Source organism: Pseudopipra pipra, chromosome 4 (genome assembly GCF_036250125.1).
Source record: "Pseudopipra pipra isolate bDixPip1 chromosome 4, bDixPip1.hap1, whole genome shotgun sequence".
In the NCBI taxonomy this organism is placed as follows: Eukaryota; Metazoa; Chordata; class Aves; order Passeriformes; family Pipridae; genus Pseudopipra; species Pseudopipra pipra.
The window spans coordinates 44,160,579-44,186,376 of NC_087552.1; the positions used below are offsets into that span (position 1 = coordinate 44,160,579).

The 25,798-nt window shown below is 36.0% G+C and overlaps 1 protein-coding gene across 10 annotated transcripts in view; it reads right to left on the reverse strand.

Moving 5' to 3' along the window:
• The window catches only part of FAT1 (FAT atypical cadherin 1), a 106,120-nt gene that overhangs the window by 64,194 nt on the left and 16,128 nt on the right, over positions 1–25,798 (reverse strand). For all 10 annotated transcript variants that reach the window (XR_010430154.1, XM_064652709.1, XM_064652710.1 and 7 more), the window contains exon 3: positions 3,468–3,782. Coding sequence is in view for 9 of the 10 variants with exons in the window: in XM_064652709.1 (XP_064508779.1) it covers positions 3,468–3,782 (315 nt within the window). In the remaining variant the exon portion in view is untranslated. The remainder of the gene's footprint in view (positions 1–3,467; positions 3,783–25,798) is intronic.

Consider the following 25,798-nt stretch of genomic DNA (forward strand, 5'->3'; position numbering starts at 1 on the left):
CATGTTACATGTATGTTGTTGCTATTTATAATCTGTATTACTACTATGAGTAGGTTCCAGCCATGGACCATTACTTTAAATTTTATAAAGAGAAAGAAAATGATGGATCCTTGAGATGGAGAAGAGATAATAACACATTACCATCTAATACATATTTTTAACATTCACCACATATTTTAACGCTAGCTTTTACTTGACTCAGATGCCATTTCAGTGGCAATTTGCCTTTGGGGATGCACAGCAACACATGCTTTTAAATCTTACTGCCACGTTCAATGTTACAATGGGATACAGTGAAAGACTTGATTCATATTCCAGCCCTATCTCCCCTGGGGTTGGAAGGGAAATCTGGGGCCATGTGAAGGTTTCTCTTCCTTTTACAAACAAACACCTTACAGTACAATAACCTCACAAGGTCCAACAATGGTAACATACTCACATAAGCAAACAAGAAGGAATTTGATCTCTCCAATTCTAGTCAAATGTACTCTTCAGCTGAGCCCTATTTTAATTAATCAAGGGAGATAAAATAGATAACTACAGTGATAACTAGTGTCTTTTAAAGTGTTTTTTTCAACTCCTTAACATGTCAATCCTAGTGAAACCACTTTCACTCCAAATAAGACCTATTCAGGTTAAATGTATTTTATTTCCAATAGACAGAAGAGAGACTTGGGAAGTTACAAACCTGATACCTTCAGTCAAAACTCATCTTGACCACTATGTTAGTGCCCACTGCAGACTGACAGTTGCAAACTGAGCATGTACAGCAAAAACAGCCCATTAGACTGCACAAAATCCCGGGTCCTATTTAATGGGAAGACAATATACTATTTAATATCTATTGAACTTATTTGACTGCACTCTGGGAACACAACAGAAGCTACTCAAAGAGGATTCCCTTCTCTGCCCTGCCCATCTTTTCTCTTTCCCTCCTGCCTATGTTTAATATCTCTATCTAGCATTACAACTGTAGCTGTAGTAGACACCAATGAAGGGTGGCAATGAAGGGTAATATGAATGGCACATGAGAGGTGAATACCTGCCCCTGTGACTTTAATTATATTGGGGGGGGGGAAATTCTACAGTTGAATATAAATCAGAGGGAGATTCTTTTCTTCTCAGTGCTTGTGTTCTGAAATATAATTAGTTCATTATTTTCAGTTATCCTTTTTTGTTTTTAATACTGAGCTGAGAAGGACTGCTCGCTTCTATGGTATGCATGCCACAAGAAAGTCAGGTAAGAAACTCTTGACAGAAAATCTTTATTACTTTTCTATTAAGTGTTCCTTTTCACGTCACCTTCTAGTGTGTTGGGCTCCCTCAACGTCCCTTTCTATCATAAATGAGATTGGCAGTAAGCTACTGACACGGAAAACTACAAACTCTGTCTGAAGACAAGTCACAATCTCCCAATGCCCTAATTCTTCCATCCATTAAATAGGAATAAAGATGTTTCTTTATCTCAAAACTTCAGCAAGGGAGGCACGCAAGTGCCTTTTTCCAAATCACATTTTGGAAAATGCTGCATAATGATACAGAAAGCTGAAAGGGATAGGAAAGAACCAGAAAAAAAGAGGAAGATAAAACAAGCCACAGGAAAACTAAGGACAGAGCAACCAAAAATAGCTGGCCAATTATATACAATAAAGAATAAATGAATGTAGGTAGTGTTTATGTTCACTTGCAATTTGAATATTGGAGTCACTTAGTTCTTCCCAGGCAACTCAAAGGCAATTTTATTCCTATTTTTATCAGTATTAGCAATGGAGACAACAAGAAAGATCAAAGTAGCACACAAAAAATTTTTACAAAATCCTTTCAAAATCAGACATGGTGAGGAAGTGGACAGAAAAGATTTTTTTTTTTCCTTTTATATCATGTAAAATGAGAGAAAACAGAGACATAGAGAAAAACAAATAAAAAATAAAGCACACAGTTTAGACTGCAGTTGAATTTTTATCGTTTTACTTCTCCGGCTGTCTTTCTTATAAAACCAACACTCTGTCAATTTAGTATTTAGATTCAGGGTTTAACTATGCTAAAGATCTTCTGTTGCTATAGCCATTTCATATGTCTCTCTTGGCAGTACCTTCACAAGCAGATGCAGCACATGCTGACAAAGAAGTTATTGTCAGAAATAACCCAAATAACATACCTGTGTTTGCCCTCAGAGCTTTGCTGACACAGCAATTACAGCTCATAGAGTACATAAGTCTCTCATACCCTGAGCCGACATAACTACGAAACAGAATGAAGGCCATAATGTCAACCCAGCCTTCAAAACATACTTTTCACTCCATTTTTGCTCCTTTGAATCCCCCTGAGTTCCCTCCACGAATGAGCAAGAGTTAAATTAATATGGCTCCCTTTTACTTACTGGGTTTATTACAGATTAAAGTCACTCTCTACACCTTTACAGCACCTCTAATCTAAAAATCTCTGAATTGCGAGAAAAAAAAATCTGGCTGAGTGAATCAGAAGCATCTCTCATAATTTTTTCTGTGAAATAATACCTAAACACAACATATGAAAAGTTAAGCTGTGCCCAAATCAGCAAAATATTATTCAAATAAAACGAAGCTCTTCCTTACTCTTAAAAAAGATCTGTGGGAAAACCATCCAGTATATGTATCACTTTTTCTACACTCATTCAGAAGCAAGGGATTGTAGGCAACTCTTACAATGTTTTCAAAATTGCTGTGTAGATTCAGTTAAGACTGATTATTTTATTTGTTTCCTGTATCTCTCCGCTACACACATTTCAGTATTCACAATTCAGGTACTAAAAGGTTATTTGGTTCTTATATTTGTACTCTCCTGTTAAAACCTTGGTGTGTTTTTTCTGAAGCTTTCCAAACAACCACTAAACCACTCTTTCTTTTCATTACATAACAACCACTTCTGAAAATTATCTTCCAGATTTTGTTTTTCTTACCCCAGCAACAGTTTCTTAAGAAGTAAGTCCCTTTTGACTGTGGGACAAGTGAGTTTGATGCTAATAAATGGCTTATTTTGCTTAGACTAAGACTACCTCACCCCCATCAAAAAAATAGAAAAAAAGCCTGACAAAAAACCTCTACATGAAGATTTGAAGACTGAGACTGCTAAAACCAATGTGGATGAAACTAAGCTAAAATATGTATTTTTACTGTATATTTACTGCACTACAAAAGCAAATGGACGTTGACCAGTCTAGAGTGAAGCTACTCGGAACCAAGCCTTCATAAAACATGCATGATGTTGATGTCAAGTACTTTGAACCAAGTGCTTCACTCTCAAATCCTCTTCCACATGTTTGTATAACTTACTAATATTGGCACAGCCCAAGATACCAGGTTAACTCTAACTATTGTGAAAGCTTGTTTACAATGTTAAATCAAAGATCTTGATTTTATCTGATTTATGTATTTATGCAAATACACTAATTTATGAATACATAAGATAAAACACTGTATTGTACTTACCAGTTTTGGGGTTTATTGAGAAGAATCCTTGTGGATTTCCACTTGTAATCTTGTAGGTTAATTTTTCACTTGAGCTAGAATCTGGATCAAATGCTTCAATCTGAATAACAGATACATCTTTAGGGGAATTTTCCATGACCTCTGGGTAATAAACTGGCTCTGTGGTCTGAGGAGCATTATCATTAACATCTCCAACTTCTATGTAGATTTCAATGAAAGATGATAAAGGCACAACACCTTGGTCTGTTGCATAAACAGTTAACCAGTAATGTGAAGTAGTCTCACGATCCAGGCGATCTGCAGTCTCAATAATACCTGTTTTATAGGAAGAAAGAGAAGTAGAAAATGCCCAATAAATATGCAGAAATGTATAAAAATAGAGTAAGCAACAAGTTTAAATAAATGAATAAATAAAAATGAATACAAGTTCAAAATAACCACCATTGATTCTAAAATATGTGTTAATATACACAGACAAACATACTAAGGCTAACCCAAAGCTAAAAGAAATAAAATATCAATTCTCAGCAATTACGCATTACATATTAAATCAATAAATTACTTGATTTCCTTTCCAAAATCCTTTGAAATTTATCAGACTAGTTAACACTATTCATAAAAGTTATTTTGCCTAAAAGATTAAATCTAATGTGTAATTCACAACCTTTTGGGACCTGAATGACCCTCTTTACTCATCAGTGAATATAGTAAATTTTGTATCATATTAAACTACCTGATTTAGATGCCAAATTCTTGAACTGTTTACCATTATACATATTAATTAGCAAATACTTAAATGTGAAACATTATTATGTATGTGCTCAAGTGAATTATTCGACTGAACCTTCTTAGTGTGCTGATTTATGTTCACTCAAACTTCACAGAAAAGAAAATAAAAATTAGCCTTTGTAGCATTAGGACTAACCAATGGCTGCCATTACTTTGGCAACGGAAAGCAGCAAAAAAGAGCAAAAATCTGCTCAATCTTACACACATAAATTTAACTACAAATTAAGGAACAGCTACACAATTCACAAACCTAATAAAAAATCTGTCTGCTCAGCCTATAGAATCACAGAATCATAGAATCAGCTGGGTTGGAAGGGACCTCTGAGATCATCAAGTCCAACCCTTGATCCAACATTGCTGCGGTTGCTAGACCATGGCACTAAGTGCCACATCCAGTCATATCTTAAAAACCTCCAGGGACGGAGAATCCACTACTTCTCTGGGCAGCCCATTCCGATGTCTGACCACCCTCTCTGTAAAGAAATTCTTTCTAATATCTAACCTAAACCTCCCCTGGCACAGTTTAAGACCACGCCCTCTTGTCTTGCTGATAGCTGCCTGGGAGAAGAAACCAACCCCCACCTGGCTACAGCCTCCTTTCAGGGAGTTGTAGAGAGTGATGGGGTCTCCCCTGAGCCTCCTCTTCTCCAGGCTGAACAGCCCCAGCTCCCTCAGCCTCTCTTCATAGACTTGTGCTTGAGTCCCTTCACCAGCCTAGTTGCCCTTCTCTGGACCTGCTCCAGGACCTCAATATCCTCCCTGAACTGAGGGGCCCAGAACTGGACACAGTACTCCAGGTGTGGCCTCACCAGTGCTGAGTACAGGAGATTATCTAAGCCAGAACTCACTGAAGAATTTATCCACTGTGACGAAATACAACTTTATTTTTATAAGCAGCTTACTCTACAGGTACAGCCGTAACATGCACATGTCAAAAAGGTACATAACGTGGTGTAATTGCTATGATGGGGGGGAAGAATATTAAATGGATTCATTGAGCTATGGCACAAAAAACTGATCCAGTCTCTTCTACAGCTTGTCTTGGTTTAAGATACTTTTTAAACAGAACTTAAAATCAACCTGATACATGCCAGGATGAGGAACAGAGCAAGCCCTTGCAATCACTTCAGTGGAAATTTTGAAGGGCTTTGTCACGGCTCTTACTGTTTGTTATACTGAAGTACAGGCCTAATCGGGATTGTAGCCAAGATGAGTCAAACTATCACCATGACAGCCAGTTCTGGACTCTGGATAAAGCCACATAAAGTGACTATGCATGATGTGGCACTTCTTCTGAGCTCATTTACTTCACACAAATATCTATCTATCTATATATATGTATACTCCCCACCAGTAAAATAGGACCTCAACAAAACTATGCCACTGTGTTTCCATAGGAGTTCTTCAGGAGAGGAATTAACTAAGTATTGTGTTCTTCACACACTACAGACATGTTTTTTTAATGCATTATACTGGCTGAGCAAAATATTAAGCAATTACTCATTTATTCATTACTTTTTTGCCTTGTGGGAAGCTGCATAAAGATCTGATAAGGACAGTTTAAAATTTTAAGATGTCAATAAGATCACTTTAGAAGGGCTGGAGGGAATAGGATCTAATGTTTAGACCTGCAAAATACTCATATATAGCATTTCAAGCAACATAGCATTACAGAACTACCACCAGATGTCAGTGTGGAAATTGGTTTAATATAGTATCAAAGGCTACAGAACTGGAATAAAAAGGAGGGGCAAAGCATTTTCAAAATATACACAGATTACATGCAGTCTACAAAAGTTTTCCTGAAAGCAAACTAGCAGCTTTGTAATTTCCATTTTTATTTTTTGCAGAACAACATCAGCAGCAACTAAGCTCTGGTTAATATTGATAACATTTCCAGTCTCTCTGCCTCAGTATCTATATTTTGTTTGATGGCAGTTTTACTATTAAAACAAACAAACAAACAAATCCTATCCAGCAGTCACTGGATTTGTGCTGTGGTTACCTGCACAGTTTCTGCATAAATTTGCCCTTAAAAATGGACACACAGCCTTGAGCACCCAGTTACCTGGATTCTACTTTTGTAACTCATGTTACACCTTTTGCACCTTTCTAGTTCAGCCAAGAGACTTGCTTAAAAGTAAATAAATTTGTTACTTACTGTGGCCTCACTTCTAAACCTAAATGCTGGATGTGGCATACAAGTAGTTCATCTTATATCTGGGTGGATTCCATGCATGCCTTGGAAAATTCTGTGAAACCTTCATGTTCTACCAAACACAAGACTAGACTGTAATTACCTTTTAGCAAGGCTGCCAGCAATGCTGCTCTATTGCTTGTGATTCGTGCAGAAAAGAGTGGGCAGGCTTATGTGCCAAACAGAGCAACTGTTTTCATTTTACACGTCCTGCTTTCTTAACAGTAGCTGCATCAGAAGTGGCAGATTAAGATAGCACTGACTGATTTTAAAGAAAGATAAAAAGAGACTCTTGTGGAAATGAAGCTCTCCTCCTGCAATCGGCTCACCTAACATTTACAAATTCTACCTCCTTAGTTATCAAAGCCTACCTCAAGGGAAAAGAAGTCTGAAGCTATTTTGCTTTTGTGGAGTGTCAGTTCTCAAGTGTCCATTCTCTAAAGTCACATACTTCAAAAGGGATAAAGGGGAAAAAAGTACCATACCAAAAATAACAGTATCTCAAAAAGAAATATGTGAAAAGACTATAGGGATAGTGACCAACAGTATGATACAGCATACATGAGCAACTTTATCTTCTGGTTACTTTTTAATTATAAATTAGATCTGCATATATAATGTTATTTCTGTATATTTTAAATTGGCTTTTGCAGGAATGTTCAATGAAATGGTCTGACGGACCAATGAATGGTCTGATCAGCTGACCACTGAAAAAATTACGCAACACAACTCTTTATCCAACAGGGCAGCTCTGGTTTTCAGAATGTCTCAGATTTTCTACAGGGTCATTCACACTTTAGGCATGCATTAGTCAAAGTAACATGAAATCTTATTATTTTTTCATTTTTCTCACGTCTCTCACCCAACAGGTCCTGAACTGTTGGATGAAAATTTTTACTCGATGTGCTCTTTATAATTCCAAACTGAAATAGAAAGCATCCAGGCAAACAATTTTGTGATCAGTCAGCTATGCAAAAATGTTTACCTAACAAACTGTTTAACACTAATCAACAGATTAATTCTTGAATGAACTTTTTCTAGAGGCATAAAGGGTACTTAAAAAAACAGTTTAAAATAGATGGAAGTAGACAGGCATGTGTATGCAAGTTTGGAAACTCATATTTGTGGATGGCCCTTCCCTGGCAGTGTTCAAGTCTGGCTTTCTTTGAGCAACCTGGTGTAGCAGAAGGTGCCCCTGCCCATGGGTGGGGTGTGGAAGTAGATGATCATTAAGGTTCCTTCCAACTCAAACCATTCTACAATTCTATCACAGATAAGTGGATTACTTAGACAATATCAAAAATGGAGACTCAAAAGAGCATTCCTGAATTATAAAAGTTATGCAAAAGGGAACAGGAAGATAGGGAGAAAAAGCTTGCCTTCACCCCTCACACACTGAGGGGGGTGGAGGAGAGGCCACCACACCTAGTTCTCCTTCATTGCTCAAAGCTGCAGGAATGGTGAGGGAAGTCATGAATGGTCTATTAATATGACTCAGCTTTCTTTCTGTTGTTTCCACCCAGCAATAAAACGGAATAGATAACAATCCAGTACATGCATCTAGGGGTGGGGGAAAGCTCTGACTACCAAAACTCAAATTTCTTCTGGTTCTACATCAGCATTTATGTTACAAAACACAATCAAAACTAAATGCACATAACTGTATGGAGTACTTAGGAGTACTGTCCCCTTTAGTGCTACTGTACCACCTGACCTTACATCAGTAATTACAAAACTATTGTCATTACTCTAGTTGAAATTGCTCCTGCTTCTGCAAGTTTAACACTAAATTTTTCCTAATTTTGCTTATGAGAACACTAATAACTTCATCTTTAATTTCTATGCAACAGTAATGAATATAAATGCATGTAAACTTCAGTTGTCTACTATACATTCTAAAGAACATAATCTCAGAATGTAACTGATTCCTTTTTTTTTTTTTTAAACAAAGATAATGATCATTCTCCTACCAAACCACAGGTCTAGAACCAGTCATTGCTTGGTGTGTCAATTTTCTGCTTTTGCAAATGCTGACTATAGTGGCCTATTTTACATGTATGCACAGTGTAAGACTGTACACTGTCTGAAAGCCAGCACTCAGCGCTCACGGAGTTTATAAATTTGAAGAGAAATAACAGAACAGTTTTAAGTAAGAGTTAATTTGTTTTAATCTTGCAGTCATCTAGATCCATCAAAATGGTGATCCATATCATCAGTTTCAACAACATATTTTGGCTCCTAGAAAACATTTTCTTGTTTTTCTTCCAGTGGCGCAAAGCACATTCAGGGAGTACAGCTTAAATGCCTCTATTATATCTTCTATGCTGTAAAAGCTCAGTTTCTGCTCCAATTCTTCACCCGTTCACAGAAAATCTTTAATCATCCAATTTCCCATCCATGCCCTAACACTGAAGCAATCTGGTAATTTTAACTTTTACAAACCATTTGCTTTTTATGTGGCAAGATAAGTAGAGAAATCTTATACCAGAGAATCTTTAGCATGTATGGTAATCCCAAAGACTTGTAAAAATTATTGTTCAAAAATATAGTGAAGTGAGGATTTCAAAAACATTTTTCACTTGACTGGATATGCAATCTTGAAGCCCTTCAGGTAGTCAGGATAAAAAGAAATTCAAATTCAGTCACTAACTGCCAGAGGGGAGTGCAAAAGTTGCAATGTTTCTGAGTCATCTGCAAGGGGTCATCAGAGCTGATTTCATAATATTCATGTCTGAAATTTTAGGCTACATATTGTTTCCTCTTGATGCAATAAGACTTTTCTACCAATCTCATTAAAAGAAGGCAAAATTTCTAAGTGAACACTATAGAATAGAATTTGGACAGAACTTAATGTGGAGGAACAGGATGGTTTTTGAATACAGAAAATGAGGAAAAAATCAAAACATTAGCCCCACTGTCAACAAGAATCAACATTTCTTCCAATTTAAATTGACAACCCAAGTCACTACAACCAAAATCACTCTTAAAAACAGAAATAAAACACAAAAATCCACCTCAAATCTGACAGTCTTACATATGCCAATTCTATCTAATTAACAAATGCTCAAACTATAATACTCCCAATTCCCAGGGATGATCCTCCTTAAGTGTGATTATCCATGAGAACTCTAATTAACAATATTAATGATTCTGTAATGGAAATCAAAATCAGCAATCATTTCTCAGCAAAGCATGAAAATGCACTTTAGCAGAATTTGCCCTGAGAGTGACATTTGAAACAAACTAAAAGAAATCCCTGATCTGGAACATGATGCTTGAAATCTGATTACAAAGTCAATTAATCTAACTTCTAATAAGCTCGGCAAATCAAAAAGCTTCTTCAGCTGCTTTAAAAGCAATTGGGGGAGAAGGAAAGGCAGTATTTTAAGAATTTCATGAACAAAACTTTTGATCAAATATGACCTTCAATGAACAACCAATTCAAATCAAAGTTCTAAAAGCCAGTGGATTAAACCTGTTATAAACACAGAGGCCTGCTGTCCCTCAATGGCATAAGTCTGCCAACACACCAATCCAGACTGCAACTTTGTCCTGAATTCTAAACAAACAGTAAGTCTCTGCAGGGTAAACTATCACTAAGGCCTCCACAACCTTTTGAATTAAAGATAAAACTGGGGGAAATGCTCAGCACACACTGCAGTTTACTACTAGAATCTCTGCTACCTCTAGATAAGCAGCATGTATTTTCCATAAAGTTCTTAATATTTATGAAATTATCTTTTTATGTGAACAAGGGCCAAAGAACCCCAGCTCCCAGAAGTTTACAGTTCTTCTAGACAAATTTCTGCTTTACATTTTGTGAAACTTTCCCTAGTTGTTGTTAAAACAAGGAAAGAATCACATCGGCCTTGTTGATTAGAGGTTTGGCTGTTTGCTTTTTTAAGTAAATTCTTATTTAATATAATACTGTCATACTTTGGCTTCTAATGTTAAACAAGTCAGAACAGACAGTTTTCAGGTTGTTACTAAAATCTCCACATTTGCACAGCCAGAATAGGCCAGAAAAACAAAGACTTTTTACAAAGCTGGTGTTTTCCGCTTCATTTTTATTTCTGCTCATCTTATTTAAAATAGTATCTATTCTAACCAATACTTTGCCTCTTTGTGCAAGTTAGTGACAGTGCATTTCTTCAGCACTATCCAGATCAAACACAGATGAACACAGAGGACTTCCTTGGTGGACTTTTTGTTCCTATTCATCTCTTCTTATATGCTCTGTTTTTCTTAGATTTTTTTCTTAGATTACTACCTACCAAGACATGTTAAGTATTTTTCTGAGCTGTATGAATACAGAGGTTATAGTGGAGCTGAGAGGATTAAAAAAACCAAAAACACCACCCAAAAAAACCCAACAAACCAGGAAAGAGCATCTAGCATAGGAGAAGATGCAGTACTTGTCTACTTCTCAGCAGTCCTCAAAGGCCTTAAACACAAACATATCCATACTCTTTTGTCCTCCTTTTCCCCCTGAGTAACTTCTAGAGGCACAGTCAAATCAGGACAGTTGGCAAGTGCAACACACTGTGTTCCTGTGTGTTACGCATGGGGTTTCGGGGCGTTTTTTCTCCACTTTATGATTCTTGTCAGAAATGCTAAGAAAAAGCAATGTAACTTGAAAAAAAGAGTTAATTTATTAATAATTATGGCATCCAGACTCACAACATAAAACAGACTACAGCAGACTGGAGTGCACTATTTACAAGTACTACACCGATCTGTAGTACTAGTAAAAACTGTGATTCTAGTACTAATTGTGGCTGGTATCACAGCTCAGATTTCTTCTACTTTTACAGCAATCGAAAAAAAATATTTCTGTGTTTCTGTTAACTTCTCAACTTTCTGATAACTTCTAGCTATCACTATAGTCTTGAAGCAGCAGCCAAGTACAGTTACAATCCTACATACCATTTTATAAATTGAAGGTTTTGAAACATGTAACTCTATGGAACTTTGAAGAAAAAAATTACTTTTCCCCTGAGGCTGCTGAGCTACTGTAACTCAGGCCTCTACCAAACACCAGCGTGTACAAGACAACTAAGCCTTAAGCCTACTGTTCTTCTAAAGTAGCATCCCATGCTAATGTCAACAAAATTTAATATTATTTGATCAGTCAGGTAATAAGCACTTAGTAAAACCAAAATGAAGACAGCACAATATCACACCAGACTTAATCCTACACAAACCAACTATTCTTAACCACTGAAAATTTCATGTATGTCCTGCCACAGAGACAATGAACTATTCAGTACTGAAATTATTGGCAGAAAAGACCAAAATCTCCATCCTGTGAACTCCTTGAAACAATCTCCTAAAGAAGGAATGGAATTCCTTTTGCAGAAGTGATATATCAGCTTGTCCCTTCTATAAACATGTCAGAATGCCAAGAGAAGCACTGCACTCTTAAAATACTAAAGACATGTGGCAGGCAGTGTGAACTTTTAAAAAGCACATACAATCTCTTTTTTAAGAGAAGCAATATTTTTGACAAATAAACTGAGCTGGAAAAGTGCTAGCCTGACTTTTATCACATGTGCACTTTGAACAGGAAGCATTATGTGATTATGACTCTATGGAACAAAGTGAAAAAGCCACCCAGAGAAATATTATTTGCTCTTCAGCTGCATAGCAACTTAAAGCTTATCACTGACAATGCAAGCTACTCACATATTAGACTTCTTATATCTCAAGATTCAGAGACTAAACTATACTGTTTCAGAATATAAATAATCCTTGGTTGCAGCCCCGAAGAAGAGCAGAAAGTTTTAGCTTTTGCTTGCCACTTAATCATACATGAACAAGAGGTGTTCACCGCTTTTCTCTCTCTCCTCTTCTCCAGGAGCATTAATTAGGCACGGCTAGAAAGACTGTAACCTGGCAACAAACCATTGATATTGTGTTTTGCATACCTCAAAGAATTCGGGTGACTTGTTTGCAAACATGTCTGAGGAATATGAATGAATCAGTTATGCACAATTTAGCTTGAAACAGTTTCATTTTTTTCTTTTTAACCATTCACTGATTCTTCTATCTTGCCTAATCTGAATCTTAAATTAACACATTCTGATTTATTTTTTAAATAATTTGGTGACTTTACCTTTTACATGCATCCTGGTTAACTGTACTTTAATATTAAAAACAAATCAAACAAACAAACAAACAAAAATAAACTAAACCACACCCCATACAAACCAATCTTGAAACAGTCAGTAACAAATTATATTTGCGGCTACAGAGTTATGATTTTCATATACACTCCAAGAGTCTTTCAGTAATATCATCTAAAATATGTCATCAATATAAATGTTCCTTCTAATAGTTACAGCGAGTAACATATTTTACAGCTTTTACACATTTAACATTCAGTAAGTTTCTACACAGTGCTTTTAATGCATATATATATATACGCATATATATATATATACATAACATTTTTTCTTTATAAGAAAGGCAATGAAAAGCTTAATCTTTACAATTTTGGGTTCAGAGAATGCACAGGAAAAATTTAACTCAGGAAAAGCTATAAAAAAAATACTTAAAATAAGTCAAAAGGCAGATTCTGGAAAATTTAATTAAATTTTATTTATAGCACTTTGAAATAGAAAGCTACACACATTTCAAGTTGTGTCTTGTACTACCAGATGAGAAATCATGCTTAGCTGGGACTGTTAAATAGAAAGCAACTCTTGTTGCTATTTCAAGGACAAATTGCTCCTTTTCTAACAAGTCAAGGCTTAGAAAGTTTCGAGTAAAATCATTATCAGTATCAGCAAGTTGATGAAACTGTAGCAGTTGCAAGACCTTCAAACATGTCGAGTCCATCATTGCTTGCCCTCTTTTCAGGGACCAGTTCTGGGAGGGGGAAGGGAAAGAACATCGCTGCAGACCATATCTGGTTTCTAGAGCACGTAGAAACCACCCTTAACAGAGTATAGGAACCGTCATCAGCAAAACAGATTTGAAATTTTAACTAAACAAAACCAAACTGAACAAAGCAAAACCTCAATAATAATAAAATAATTACGTGTTTTATTTGTTAAATTTAACTTCACTGAAGTGTCTGGATGTAGTGAAGTATATAGCCAAATCCAGTTTTGCAGCAATATCTAAGTAAATCTGATATTAGCACAAGCTTTCAAAACTTCCCAAATTCCATTTAAAAACCTACTGTACTTCAATTTAAACAATTTCTGTATATGACACCAATGGAACAACCACACAAGTAGTTAGTGAAACAATCAGATACTATCAGTGTCCAGTCAAATCTGTCTCACTTCTGTAAATGCACAGAAAGTTATTGATGCATTTTCTGTAAAACACTTTTTGGGGACAAAAACTTGGCATCCAGAGAGCCCAGCATGTGTTCAAATCCAAACTTTGACATGCATCACTTCCGTGCTATGAACATACGGCAGTAATTTGAATTATGTTCAAGTGGAGGGAGAGAGGCTCACTATTGATCTCTGCTACGTGCAGCTTATACGCCAGGTAGGTACAGAGAGATTTGAAGAAATACAGAATATTCAACAGTTAAGAGTAACTCTGCCTTAAATAAACCTCTAGAGATAGCACAAAGAAGCAAAGACGTGCATAGTTAAAGCTCTACACCAAACAAAGACTGTATTTTAAAAAACTGAGAAAACACGTTCTTCACATCTTAGTTAAATGGGTGAAGTAGAATAAAAAATGAGGCGAAAAAAAAGAATTGTAAATAATTAGATGCAGTAACACTTCAACTTTCAGTTGCTACCACATTGCTTTCTGCACATTTGTAAAAAAAAAAAAAAAAAAAAAAAGTCAATATTTAGACCATATATAAAATGAAAAAGTTCTGAAAATATGTTCTTAAAATTGTCTACATAAAATATTATGTCCAGAAATTATGACTCAGTACTGGATAGTCTAGGCTACAAGCAATAAATCTGCTAAGGTCCACAAACATTGTTAACTTCCTTTCAGGAAGCCGAGGGGTTGGCGAGGGGGAATTTTCCCAATTAGAAGATCCCTGATGGGGTTACCTTAGAATGCAACTGATTACTTCCAGTTCAAAAAATCTTTTGGGACAATGGCAGAGAGCTCCCATTGTCAGCCTCATTTATGGTTATTTTAATCGCTCCAGCTTATTTTTGTCAGCTAGGCTGCTTGTATGTCAAGCTTTTGGACAGGCAATATAATTGCTATACAGAGGAACAGTACCATGTTGCTAAAACTCAGTATGGAGAGACATAAAAACCCCCTGATGAGTACACATTAGGAAAATGAAATGTTAACTCCTATGTCAATATGAAAAATTATTGTAATACAACCACATATGATGTATGCTTCTTTGAAGAGAGAGCAAGTAAAGCAAGCTTTGCTGTTAACATGAGCAGTCATTCATGATTTGAGAGAAAGCTTGCTAAAAAAAACATGACTGAACTACTGCATCAACATTACAGCAGGTTTATAAAATATTAGTGAAAATGGAACAAACTGCCAGCAGGTTCTCAGCTAAGCATGTGGGCTCTCAGTACGCACAAAAGCTTCTCTTACTGTGTTACATGAGCAAGGTTTGCAGGACCTGATGCAAGTCATTGCTCAGGTCCCTTATTCAGGACAGTTTTTTGTCTTCAGGTAAAGACAAAACGGGTTACTATGTCCCAAGAAACACAATTACACAGTATTATAAAATCAAAATAAGAAACCATGTTTAAGCAAAACACTTTGGGATAATAATGTTATGCTATTCAGTTACCTTCATGACCAACAGAGAATTACTACTGAAATATAAGTAATTCAGTAACAAGTGAATTCTACAGGTCTACTGTTTGTTTACTTATGAACATCAAAGACAAAGAAAAATGTATTTAATCAAATTTTTAGAATGAATGCGTACTTGCTTCTGCAGAAGAAATGAAAAGGATCAATTTCTATGTTCTTTGGTAAAGTTCATAAGCATTTCTTACATAAATACACAAACACACATATATGCTCTTCGGAATTCTGGCTTCACCCTGCAAAATCCCTTCACTATCAGTCTTCTTAACACTGAGTAACTGTTGACAATGAATGTGGTAATATTACCACTCCAACAATTTAACTGGGAAATGGGGAGCCCCTGAAGGGGAAATTCCTCTGCAAATGGCCCCAGGAATTTCAAAACTAACTGGAGTTGACAGATTAACCTAGGAACCCCTTAGGCAGAAGAAGAGGCTACAAGGAAAATAATGAGACGCATGGGAAGCCAATTATGCACAAGAGCAACACATTTAATTGTTCAGAAACTGGTTTGTTGATCCAGAAGGATCAAGCTGTTTAGACCTCTGCAAACTATTAAAAGCTGGACAGTTCTGCAACAAGTATACTTTTTAAACCTTACAGTTCATAGGTTTTGTCTGTAAGTTTCAAGGTTTAATAACCATCTTAAATAAGGAAAATTGCTCCATGTACCCCAAGAATCTTTTTCCTGCATTCACAGGATGTCTCTCAGATTCCCTTTTCGATGGCAATTTGAATAACTGCAGTTTACCTTGAATTACTCCCACAAAAGTGGCACTGAAGGCCCAGCAAGTCCAACACAGCAGTCCTACCCTGCAGTAAGAAGCAGTTACAGCTGTGTTCCACAGCAACACTGGCTCACAACTAACCAACATGCAAAAAATTATCATTTAGCACAGGTGTGTTATTTACTCATGTTTGTGCTTTGCAGTGCTGCAATTTTGTTTTCAGCTTTCAGTCTCCAAACAATTTTCAGCCACAGAAACTGCTGGTTAACAATGAGAATTTCCAGACCAGCTCTGAGCAAGAAAAGATACTGATACTTATCAAAAGGCAGGTAGTGTGTTGAGCAATAGTGGAAATCAAGCTATCACTGCCGTTCATGTTACTACACCAGGTAGCTATATACACAATGGTACTTAATTCCTGTCAACAGAAATGCTGCTTCCAAGCAGATTTTTGTGTACAAAGAGGAGATGGTATACCTGTGGGCATGCAAGCAAATCAACAAAGTCATGAGATTAAAGCATCTGGGATCCAGTGGCATCAAAAGACATTTTCATCCTTGTTCTGACAAAGACTTATTAACTTACAAAGCATTCATTTATTTATTCAGACTTTACTTTTACTCACATATCCAGAGGGGATTCTACATTGATCAGTACCTATCATATTAATTTTTTTATTAGCCTTATTTGCCCTTACATATGAATCAAATTAAACACAAGGCCATACACAGAAATATTTCTGAACCTATCTAGTTTTGAGTAAAAATTTCAAGATAGGGGAATCGTGAAGTCAAATAATTTTGGTATTATAAAATTATGTGCATTCTCTCTAGTTATGATTATTGTATCAAGTAAATGAGAAATCCTCCATTTGTAACCAAATTCTTGCATGCACACTGAAGAATCCATACCCAACATCTAAAAAGGAAACTTGTAACTAGAAAACTGGAAATGACTTACCAGATGCCAAAGTATATTTATTTGTAAGGATGCTTGGATGCTTGTTGGGAAATATGTTCAGTCTTTGTCACATAAATAATGGATAACTGCCTGCACAGTTTTAATCAACACTCTCCAGAAAAAAAAATTACTAAAGGTAGCAGAAATGAATGCAAGTTAACAGTTAAAAAATATAAAACTCTGTAAATTTAATTCATTTTATATTTATTGCTTACTAGTAGAACCTGCAAGCATTTGGATAAACAGACCACAGAGTCTCTCTGATAGAATTTCCTTTGGAAAAGCTCTTAATTATTCTCCACAGAAACATTTTTTGCTGAAGATAACTGCGCCCTTCGTAACAATACCAAGGAGAATGAGTGATGAAATAACTCTCCATACAACAATCATTTGTTATAGAGCCATAATAAATGTAGATGAACTCTGTCTACACTAGTACACCTAGTGTAAATGAAAGAACCATACTACATTGTAGGTAAGTAGTAGATCATTTAGGCACAAAATGCAAATTGCTCCCAAACCACTTAAGATTTTTCCCTTATTTAAGAAATTCACAGAATCTGCAGTGACCAGATGGAGTTGCATCAGGTGACCTTCTCACATCTCCATATCTGTGCACAACTGTTGTCAACAAAATATTTTCAAATGCTGGCCATTCTTGTGTTTGACTAGACTGAACGACTCAGTTTCCAAAGGATTTTTATCACCTCTTGAATTACAGACTTGGCATGGCATGTATTTCTTACTCCATTTTCTCCTATCATCACATGCTGGATCAATATTCACTGAAACATTTAATCCACATAATCTGCAGTAATCTTGCTGTCACTCTAATCATCACTCCCTTACCTTTTTATTAAACAATGCACATCAAAACTGATGTGTCACTTGAGTCAATGACAACTTGACAACTCATATTTCACTAACAGTTTTGAACCTTCTCACGCTTACCAGCTCTACCTGATCTGTATCTGGAAAGACTAAAGTCAGTCCAAAATTTCACCACAAAATTTCATCATGCGGTATGAACATTTTTAAGCAAGCAAAAAGGTAATTGAAAGATTTTTTTTAATATTTGCAAGCACAGTTCCTCATCTGTGGGCTTCTGTACTTTAAAGACAAGTCTCCATTCAGAAGTCTGATCAGGAATGGTGTGAAATAGTTGGGATTATGAACTGCTTCGATTTTTATCCCTTTTTTCCTGAGCTATGTTTTGCCTATATCCATATACAAAATGATCCATTTATTAACAAATTACTATCTCCTCTTGCATCTTTTTTACATTAAAATGCTCTGGACAAACACAAGCAACCTAAATATTACTGTACTAGCCAGGAGCACAGGTAAAAAGCACATTCATATAATCAAACATCAAAGAAAGGCACAGGCCATTTTTCCATTTCTGATAAATCTGCTAAAATTGATACTGTAATATTCAAACTACCTTCAAAGTGAACTATCATACCAGACTTCTTATGTAAAGGCATAGTCATCTTTCCTTCCCCCCTCCCAAAGTAATTAACATTCCTTGCACAGGCAGCTGGACATTTGTTAATCATTAACTGTTTGTGAAATAAAGACAGGGAGAGAAACTCTCATCCATTCCTCACAAGGGTACACAAAGAAATTCTGTTAGAAAGAAGATACAGTGAATACTGTAAAATTCTTTACAGTAACAAAAAGATGTTGTATTATCATAGCACAATCAATATGTTGCTGACAATATTTGTTTTTGTAAGCAAGACTTTCCACGTTCAAACCTAAGTAATTAACTCAGGAATTTAAGCACTAAAAAACGAGCACTTTCAACCAAAACAGAAGGAAGGAGGTATCTTTTAAGATGATGAACTATGCTGTTAATCTCTTGGATAGTAAAATAACACATACAACCAGAATCGCAACAGCAAATATAATAGAGGCATAACCAACGCACACATTCCAATCTTATCTAGAATCACTTTGATTCCCTCTACCTTGCTTTCATTACAGGAAGGGCACAGCAAGGGCACTCCTCTCAGATCAAACAGAAAATTCCACAGACAGAAGTTTCCACATGTCTGATTCGTTGCAGATTAAACCCTTATCATTAGACAGCAATCTCTAATTTTCATAAAGACAGGATATACCCTGTCATGGCAAATCTACAGGCAAAGGGGGGAGAGGGATTAAAAAATATAAATATAAAACCCCTGTAGAATGAAGATGTTTTCCCTAGGAAAGAGCTACGGGTGTCACTCTCACAGCTTTGGAGAAATGGAGGGGACAAGGTATCAACCAACATGAAAGATCACACACATAATTCCATAATCCATAATTCCATTATAAACTTCTTTGCACTGAAAATCTTTCAAGCTGAACTACCAAACTCCCTCTCCCTCATAAATACAACGAGGACTACAGGCAACGTGTATGAGAAGTCTGTATTCATTTTTATCACATTATTCATTCCTTCTGCATTAATTTTTAGCACAGTATGTTACATATCTTCATTTTTTTTAACCGGATGACTGAAGCGGTTCTGTAATGCTCATGTACGTTACCAGTACCATTAAAATCAGAAGGTTATTCTGTAATTATGCTTCTCGCATTTTGAAATTTTAACATAATAATCTTTTCATCCTTAAGTCCCGTACAAAATACGAATAAGCGCGCTATGATCAGCAACTTCAAAACCCAAATGCAGGATCACTTTCTTGTGTATAGAGGTCGTTTCAAGCTCTTTGCATCAGCAAAACAAAAAATTGCCTTTTTTATAAACAACCAAAATGATTGATTTAAGAAACATGCAGATTTTGGAAGCAAATCATGTCAGTGGGGATTCTTCTAGGTAGAAGATAAGGCAACAGGTAGAAGAAATGCAATTACTGAATTTTCTGTGTGTAACCTGCCCCATCACATAGGCAGATATTCAGTTCTGGTATCAGTGATACCACCACAGACAAGTCTGTAAAAGACACAGAACTCTGAGCTGAAAGAGCTATTAACAACCACTTATAAGAACCATGAAGATAGTGATTGTCCTTTACTACAAATACTTTAAAATTAAATAGAAGCAGCTATTAGAAGCATGGATAGAACACAAGAAATTTGGGGAAACCTCATTTCTGAATAAAGAAATTATCTGTTGCAGTCGTGTTGCTAGATTCTTCAGACAGTTCTGTTTTCCAAAAAATTTCTCTCTGATGGCACCAGAATGCTAGAGATTTTCTTTTCTTGAGCCACATGGAGAGTGATGAATTGAAAATTCATTTTTGGTCACATTCAGATGTCCAGCATAATAAAGTCACAGATGTAATAAGAATGATACACAGATTATAAAATGGACCTGCAAAACATAGTTTCAGCAAAGCCCAAAGTATTTTTAAATCCAAGTTCTAAAGCTGCAACTACTGCATGTAATAAATTGTGGAAGCTTGCCAAATACTCATTTAGGTTTGTCCTCTGTTAAATATGTCCAAACGCTGTATGAATAAAGTCTAAAATCTTCAAAGAAAAGAATAAACATTACACAATCATTTCAAGCGCCCCTCCTTTGACCTTAATATGTACTTCAAAAGCTCAGCAGATGCTTAGTAGGAAATAAATCCCCAATTCAACAGATGTACCAACAGTGATATAGCAAGATGCACCTTCCAAAGCTTTTGGCAACCCTTCCCTTTTATTATTCCTCTGCTCACAAGTACTTTTCAAGTCAAAGAGAGACCCAAGCAAGTTAATAGGCCCTTAATACGTATTCCATTGCCTGAACTGATTGCTGTTCATAAGGTAATCTTTCAGACCGCATGTGGCTCAGCTCAGTTCATTTCCTACAGAGACACAGCCCCCAGGCAGCTCCGTTTTCATCAAACCAAGTTGTAACCCAATCAACACCTTTCACAACAAAACAATCCCTTACTTTCAGCATGCCTGCAACAGAGGAGAGGAGCCCCAGCTTTTGAATGGCATCTCTACTTGGCAGCTAAGGTGATGCTTTACTCAGCAGGATACCTAAGAAAACTCTAAAACTACTTTGGAAGATCCCCCTGCCAACAGAAAACATAAGATGATGTTTGTCTAAAACTAATTCACCTTTTTTCAAAAGACACATTCTAAAAGCTACATTAACAACCTAATAGCACTTTGGAAGTTACCACCATCACAAATGCAAATTACATAGTTTCCTTCTAGCCTTAAGAAAGAAAAATAATTCCCTAGCTCCAGGCTGCTCAGGACCTTGGTCCAAACCCAGGCCTCCTTAACCTCTGCCAAACTGAAACCCAACATTAGTTCTAAATGCCAGGCTTAGTTTGATGCACCCGAAAAGAAACATGAATGTAACAGCATCATACCACAGGTTAAGCCAGTGGCACCATTAATTCCAGACCTCGTACTGAATACAATCATGCCCTCAGTACAGTAGTACAAAGCTGCAAACTGCAGTCAAGACCAGATGGTCCCTGCCAGGTTAAGGAGGTAACCTCTCCTGAACTCGAGTACTTGACTAAATTCAGGTGTCAGGCAGCCAGTCTATGGTACCAGCAATCAAGTGAAATAACTCACACCCAAAAGTTAGTTATCTCCTAGGAAAATGCTTTCTGGATTGCTTTCTGTGGATAGCAGCAAATTTAGGACTTCTCCTCAGTCAGATGGATAGTGGGTGCCTGGCTCTACCTTCATTTCTTTAAACAGACACAACTTGTGCTAAACTGGGTCTATAATGCTTAAAAAAACCAGTTTTTAAACCTCTCCTAATACTACAGAAGATCTAGGAAAATAAGAGTCATTATTAGTATGCTGCTATTACAACTATTTGTACTGTCTCCTAAAAGAGAGCCTATGTGCCAAATGCCTCATTTTTAAAACCATAACAAATTGGTGGAAAATATATTTTAGTTGCATGAAATTTTACACAAATGTTTTTTAAACTCAAAACACTACTCCATTTAGGCACTGTTACTTTTTTTTAAACGTAACTAATTTTTTATTGTACAATGGCATGAGTTTGCCTTTATGCCACTGAAGAAAAACACCATAAAAGCAGAATGAAACCATACAGATCATCATCTCAGTCAATTGCACTCTGCTTTTCAACGTCATACTGAACACATGGAAACCCACTGGATACCCTTAACTAGAAAGCAGAAAATAATATCCTATTTTACAAATAGTCTACTCAAGTTTTTTAATATCTGTAATTAACAACCACAAATAGGCCTCCTCAATGTGATAAACAAAGTCTTGAGTTTCTATAAGTTTTGAATAATAGTTTATTATATGGTAATATAATAAACCCAGCCAGCTGGGTGACAGAAATGGGACTAGTTTCCCAAATCTGCACACCCCTACTACAGGGTACATTTAGTATTTATCTTAGCTACTTCATGCATATTAATTATATCATATACATATACATTCTACAGGTTTTTGCTAAGTATTTAATATATGGGTTTTCTTACAACTAAAGCTAAAAGGGTTATCTCTACAACCAGTTATAATTCATGTATTCTTGGACGAACAGGCGCCTAAAGATTTAAAGTTCTACTATATTTTATTCTTAGGATAGTAAGGAGGTTTTAGGCCTTGTAAGGGTCTGTTTTATTTCTTTATGAGGGTGTAAGTAAGTTTTACAATCCGTTTGTTTTATTTTGATGTAATCACCCATTTGTTTCACGAATCACAGTTATTTATATATCACGCTCAATTTAAGTGTCCCACACAGATACAGCTTTCTTTTCCATCTTGCAGAGTAAGCTAGTATTTCAGCTGTGCTCCACGTATTGCATGCTTGACTATCACTGAAAATTATGGTTGGGAAGAGAAGTCATAAAAACATGGGATAAATGCTTTAAAAAACAGGTTACTGTGTTTGGTTGGACATGGTACTGTAAGTGGCTTTACTATTTATTGTCTCAACAAAACCTTTCTTCTGGTGGCACTGGAGAAGCTTGATAAGGACTCTTCCCCAAAGGATTCACAAGAGTGTCAGTGGGAGAGTTGAAATGTGTAGATCTTATCTCCCAGTCAAGTGAAGTTGTTCTCATGCTGCTCACCTTTCTCAATTCAACACCCAAAGGAGGGAATGCCAAGGCAAAGTACAAAATAAATATACCACTAGAAAAAATACTTAACATATATCAGCATTAAAATATCTTTCCAGAGCACCTAACTACCTAAGTAATCTTTACTTGTCCCTCCCCCCCCTTTTTTTAAAATACTGTATTATTTTCACTAAGCTCTTCTCACAGAAAAAGCTAGGGGAATAATATTTCTGCATCTCTGACCTAAAATACTTCATGTTTCCAGAATAAAAACAGCTGTATTTTTTACTATTATTTAGCACAGATAACTAAAATTTCTTGAACAGATAGATACGTTTCCAACATTTCTTAAAATACACAAAAAAAACCCCACCCCAACATACACTTTTATCCTGATACACACAAAAAATGCCTCTCAAACTTGGAAAGCATTACTTCAATTTTTTCAAGAGCTTGAATTATACAACATGCAAACAAATAGCCCCTGTATTATTTCCCAAAGAAATAGTGAGTTTAACAGTTTGTGTTTGAATTCCAGGTTTTGACCTGAAATTCTATTCCAGATGTCTGTGTATCATTGTGACAACTGATCAGACAATTCCAGAATCCCAAAATAATCTGCATAAGTCCTTTGGTTAAGAAAAAACTGTCTGCTGACTAGAACGTCATTCAAATCTCCAGCATATATTAGAATCAGGTTTTAGCTCTCAACTGCTAACTGAACTACTGACACAATCCCTCATTTAAACGATTAACCTTCCAAATTAACATTTACAGGCTTAAGAATTTAACTCCAACTTGGAATTTATAGAACCTAACAATCCTTGTGAGGGCTTTTATTTTCATTTTGGATTTTTTGCTCAGGTTCTTTTTTTTGTTTTGAGATTGCTAATTTTGGGGGTTTTTTGTTTTTGTTTTTATGGGGGTTTTTTGTTTTGTTTTGTTTTTTTAGTTTGGGTTGGGGTTTTTTGTTTGGTTTTTTTTTTTCAAACCATATCAGAATAATCTTAAATTCTTACTCTAGCACTTTTATGCTTCAGCCAGCGAAAGAAGTTAGCTGCTATAGCTATATGGCAAATCATTAACTTCAGTACAATGTAATGCAGCAGTACAGAATTCAGGGTAGGATGAAAAAAATCTTGCCTGAAAAGCTAATTAGACATGGAAGATTAGTCTGTGCTCTGATCTTCACTCATGACTGTACCTGAACTAGCTAGGGAAAAAAATTATTGCGCAAAAAGCAGCAACCATTTAGTATTCTGTAGAAATAGAGAACCTCTTAATCCATCTCTCTCTTTTCAAAAGTAGTGGGAAGGACTACTGGTTTTTGCAAGAAGAAAATCCTATGAGAAGACCCTGTTCTATGAAGGTCTTCTTCCTATTTACTTTTCATTTTTAACTGGTCAAAATACCCAAATAAAGAATTTTAATTGCAAAACCTACACAGTAATGTGACTGCATCTCTAGACAGAAGCCAATCAGGAAATGTCATTGTCACAACTTCTGTAAACAACCTTAGATGCTGATGTGAAGATACTCTAAGATTTAATCAATCATATTAAACCCACCTGGAATATTCTTTCCTGACTACCTGATTACAGTTTTTAATTTAATGTTTAATAGCTTTCTAACAAAAAGGATTTCCTCAACATTTCCTTTCTGTTAATAGTTTTCAGTGACCTATAGCCTATCTGATGGATCTGCAAGGACTCAGAATATACACAGCACTAAGTCAACATGTAACATGGACACTGTATAGGAGTAAAATGGAAATTATTAAGAACTTCTTGGTGTTTTTTTTCTTTTTTTTTTTTTTATTTTATTTGAGAGAAACTAAGGTTTTTTTTATATTCTGGTGTTTATATCCATGACTCATATAAAAAGGCTAACAAAGTATATGGAAGGAGCAACTTCAAGATGCATCATTCACTGAAAACGTGTAAAGAAAGTCCCATATTTGTAGGCTGCTTAACTACAATTAACTTAAAACCAAATAATACTCATTTCAGTTTTGATTAAAAATGCCTCCCCTATCTTCAAGTGGTTTATGACTATATCTGTACAACAAACAGACAGACAGAAAACGTTCCTGGGCACTGGAACTTGATTCTGTATACTGTTAAACTGCTTTTGGTTCATGCCAGCAACCACTTTTTCAAAGAACACTGGGGCACAGGTAGGAGTCAAATTGCAGCAGACAGCATTCCCAACAATCTTGGTGCTGCCACCCTGCCTAAAGGTATGAGGCTTTTTGGCAGAGATGCAGGCCAGTTAGTTTCTGTTCCAGACAATGGTGCTGGTTTTGTAGATATCCAGTTAAACGTTCTACTCCACTGACAATCATAGTATTTAAACTTTGCTAATGCCTGTCTTCATATTAAAACTCAAGAACTCCGAGTGGTGGAATGATTTGAAAAGCTCAAAAGTCAAAGGTCACTGAAGAAACAGAACCTGAAGCTATCACTCATATGTTAATCATATCCTGCGTTTAAATTAATGTAATTACACAAACACTACAAAGAAATGTTAACATACTTATTTTATGTTAGCCATGCTCTGTTCCTCTTAAGAGTATAATTCAGTACTTTGCTTTATATAGTTAAAATCCCATTCATTCTTCTTAATGAATTACTATCTTCCCAGTTGGAAATAGTTCTGATAACATTAAAAATAGCACCTTATAGCCATTAAGTTTTATTGACAGTATTTTATGCACACAGAGATAGTGCAATAAAATTAATTTTCTTCCACATGCCTCCATTAACATTTTTTTACGTGCTCCTTTAACATTCTTTACCAAAACAAATCATCTTTCCTTATCACAGTAGCAAGGTTACACTTGAAAATTACGTTTCAAGGGGAGAC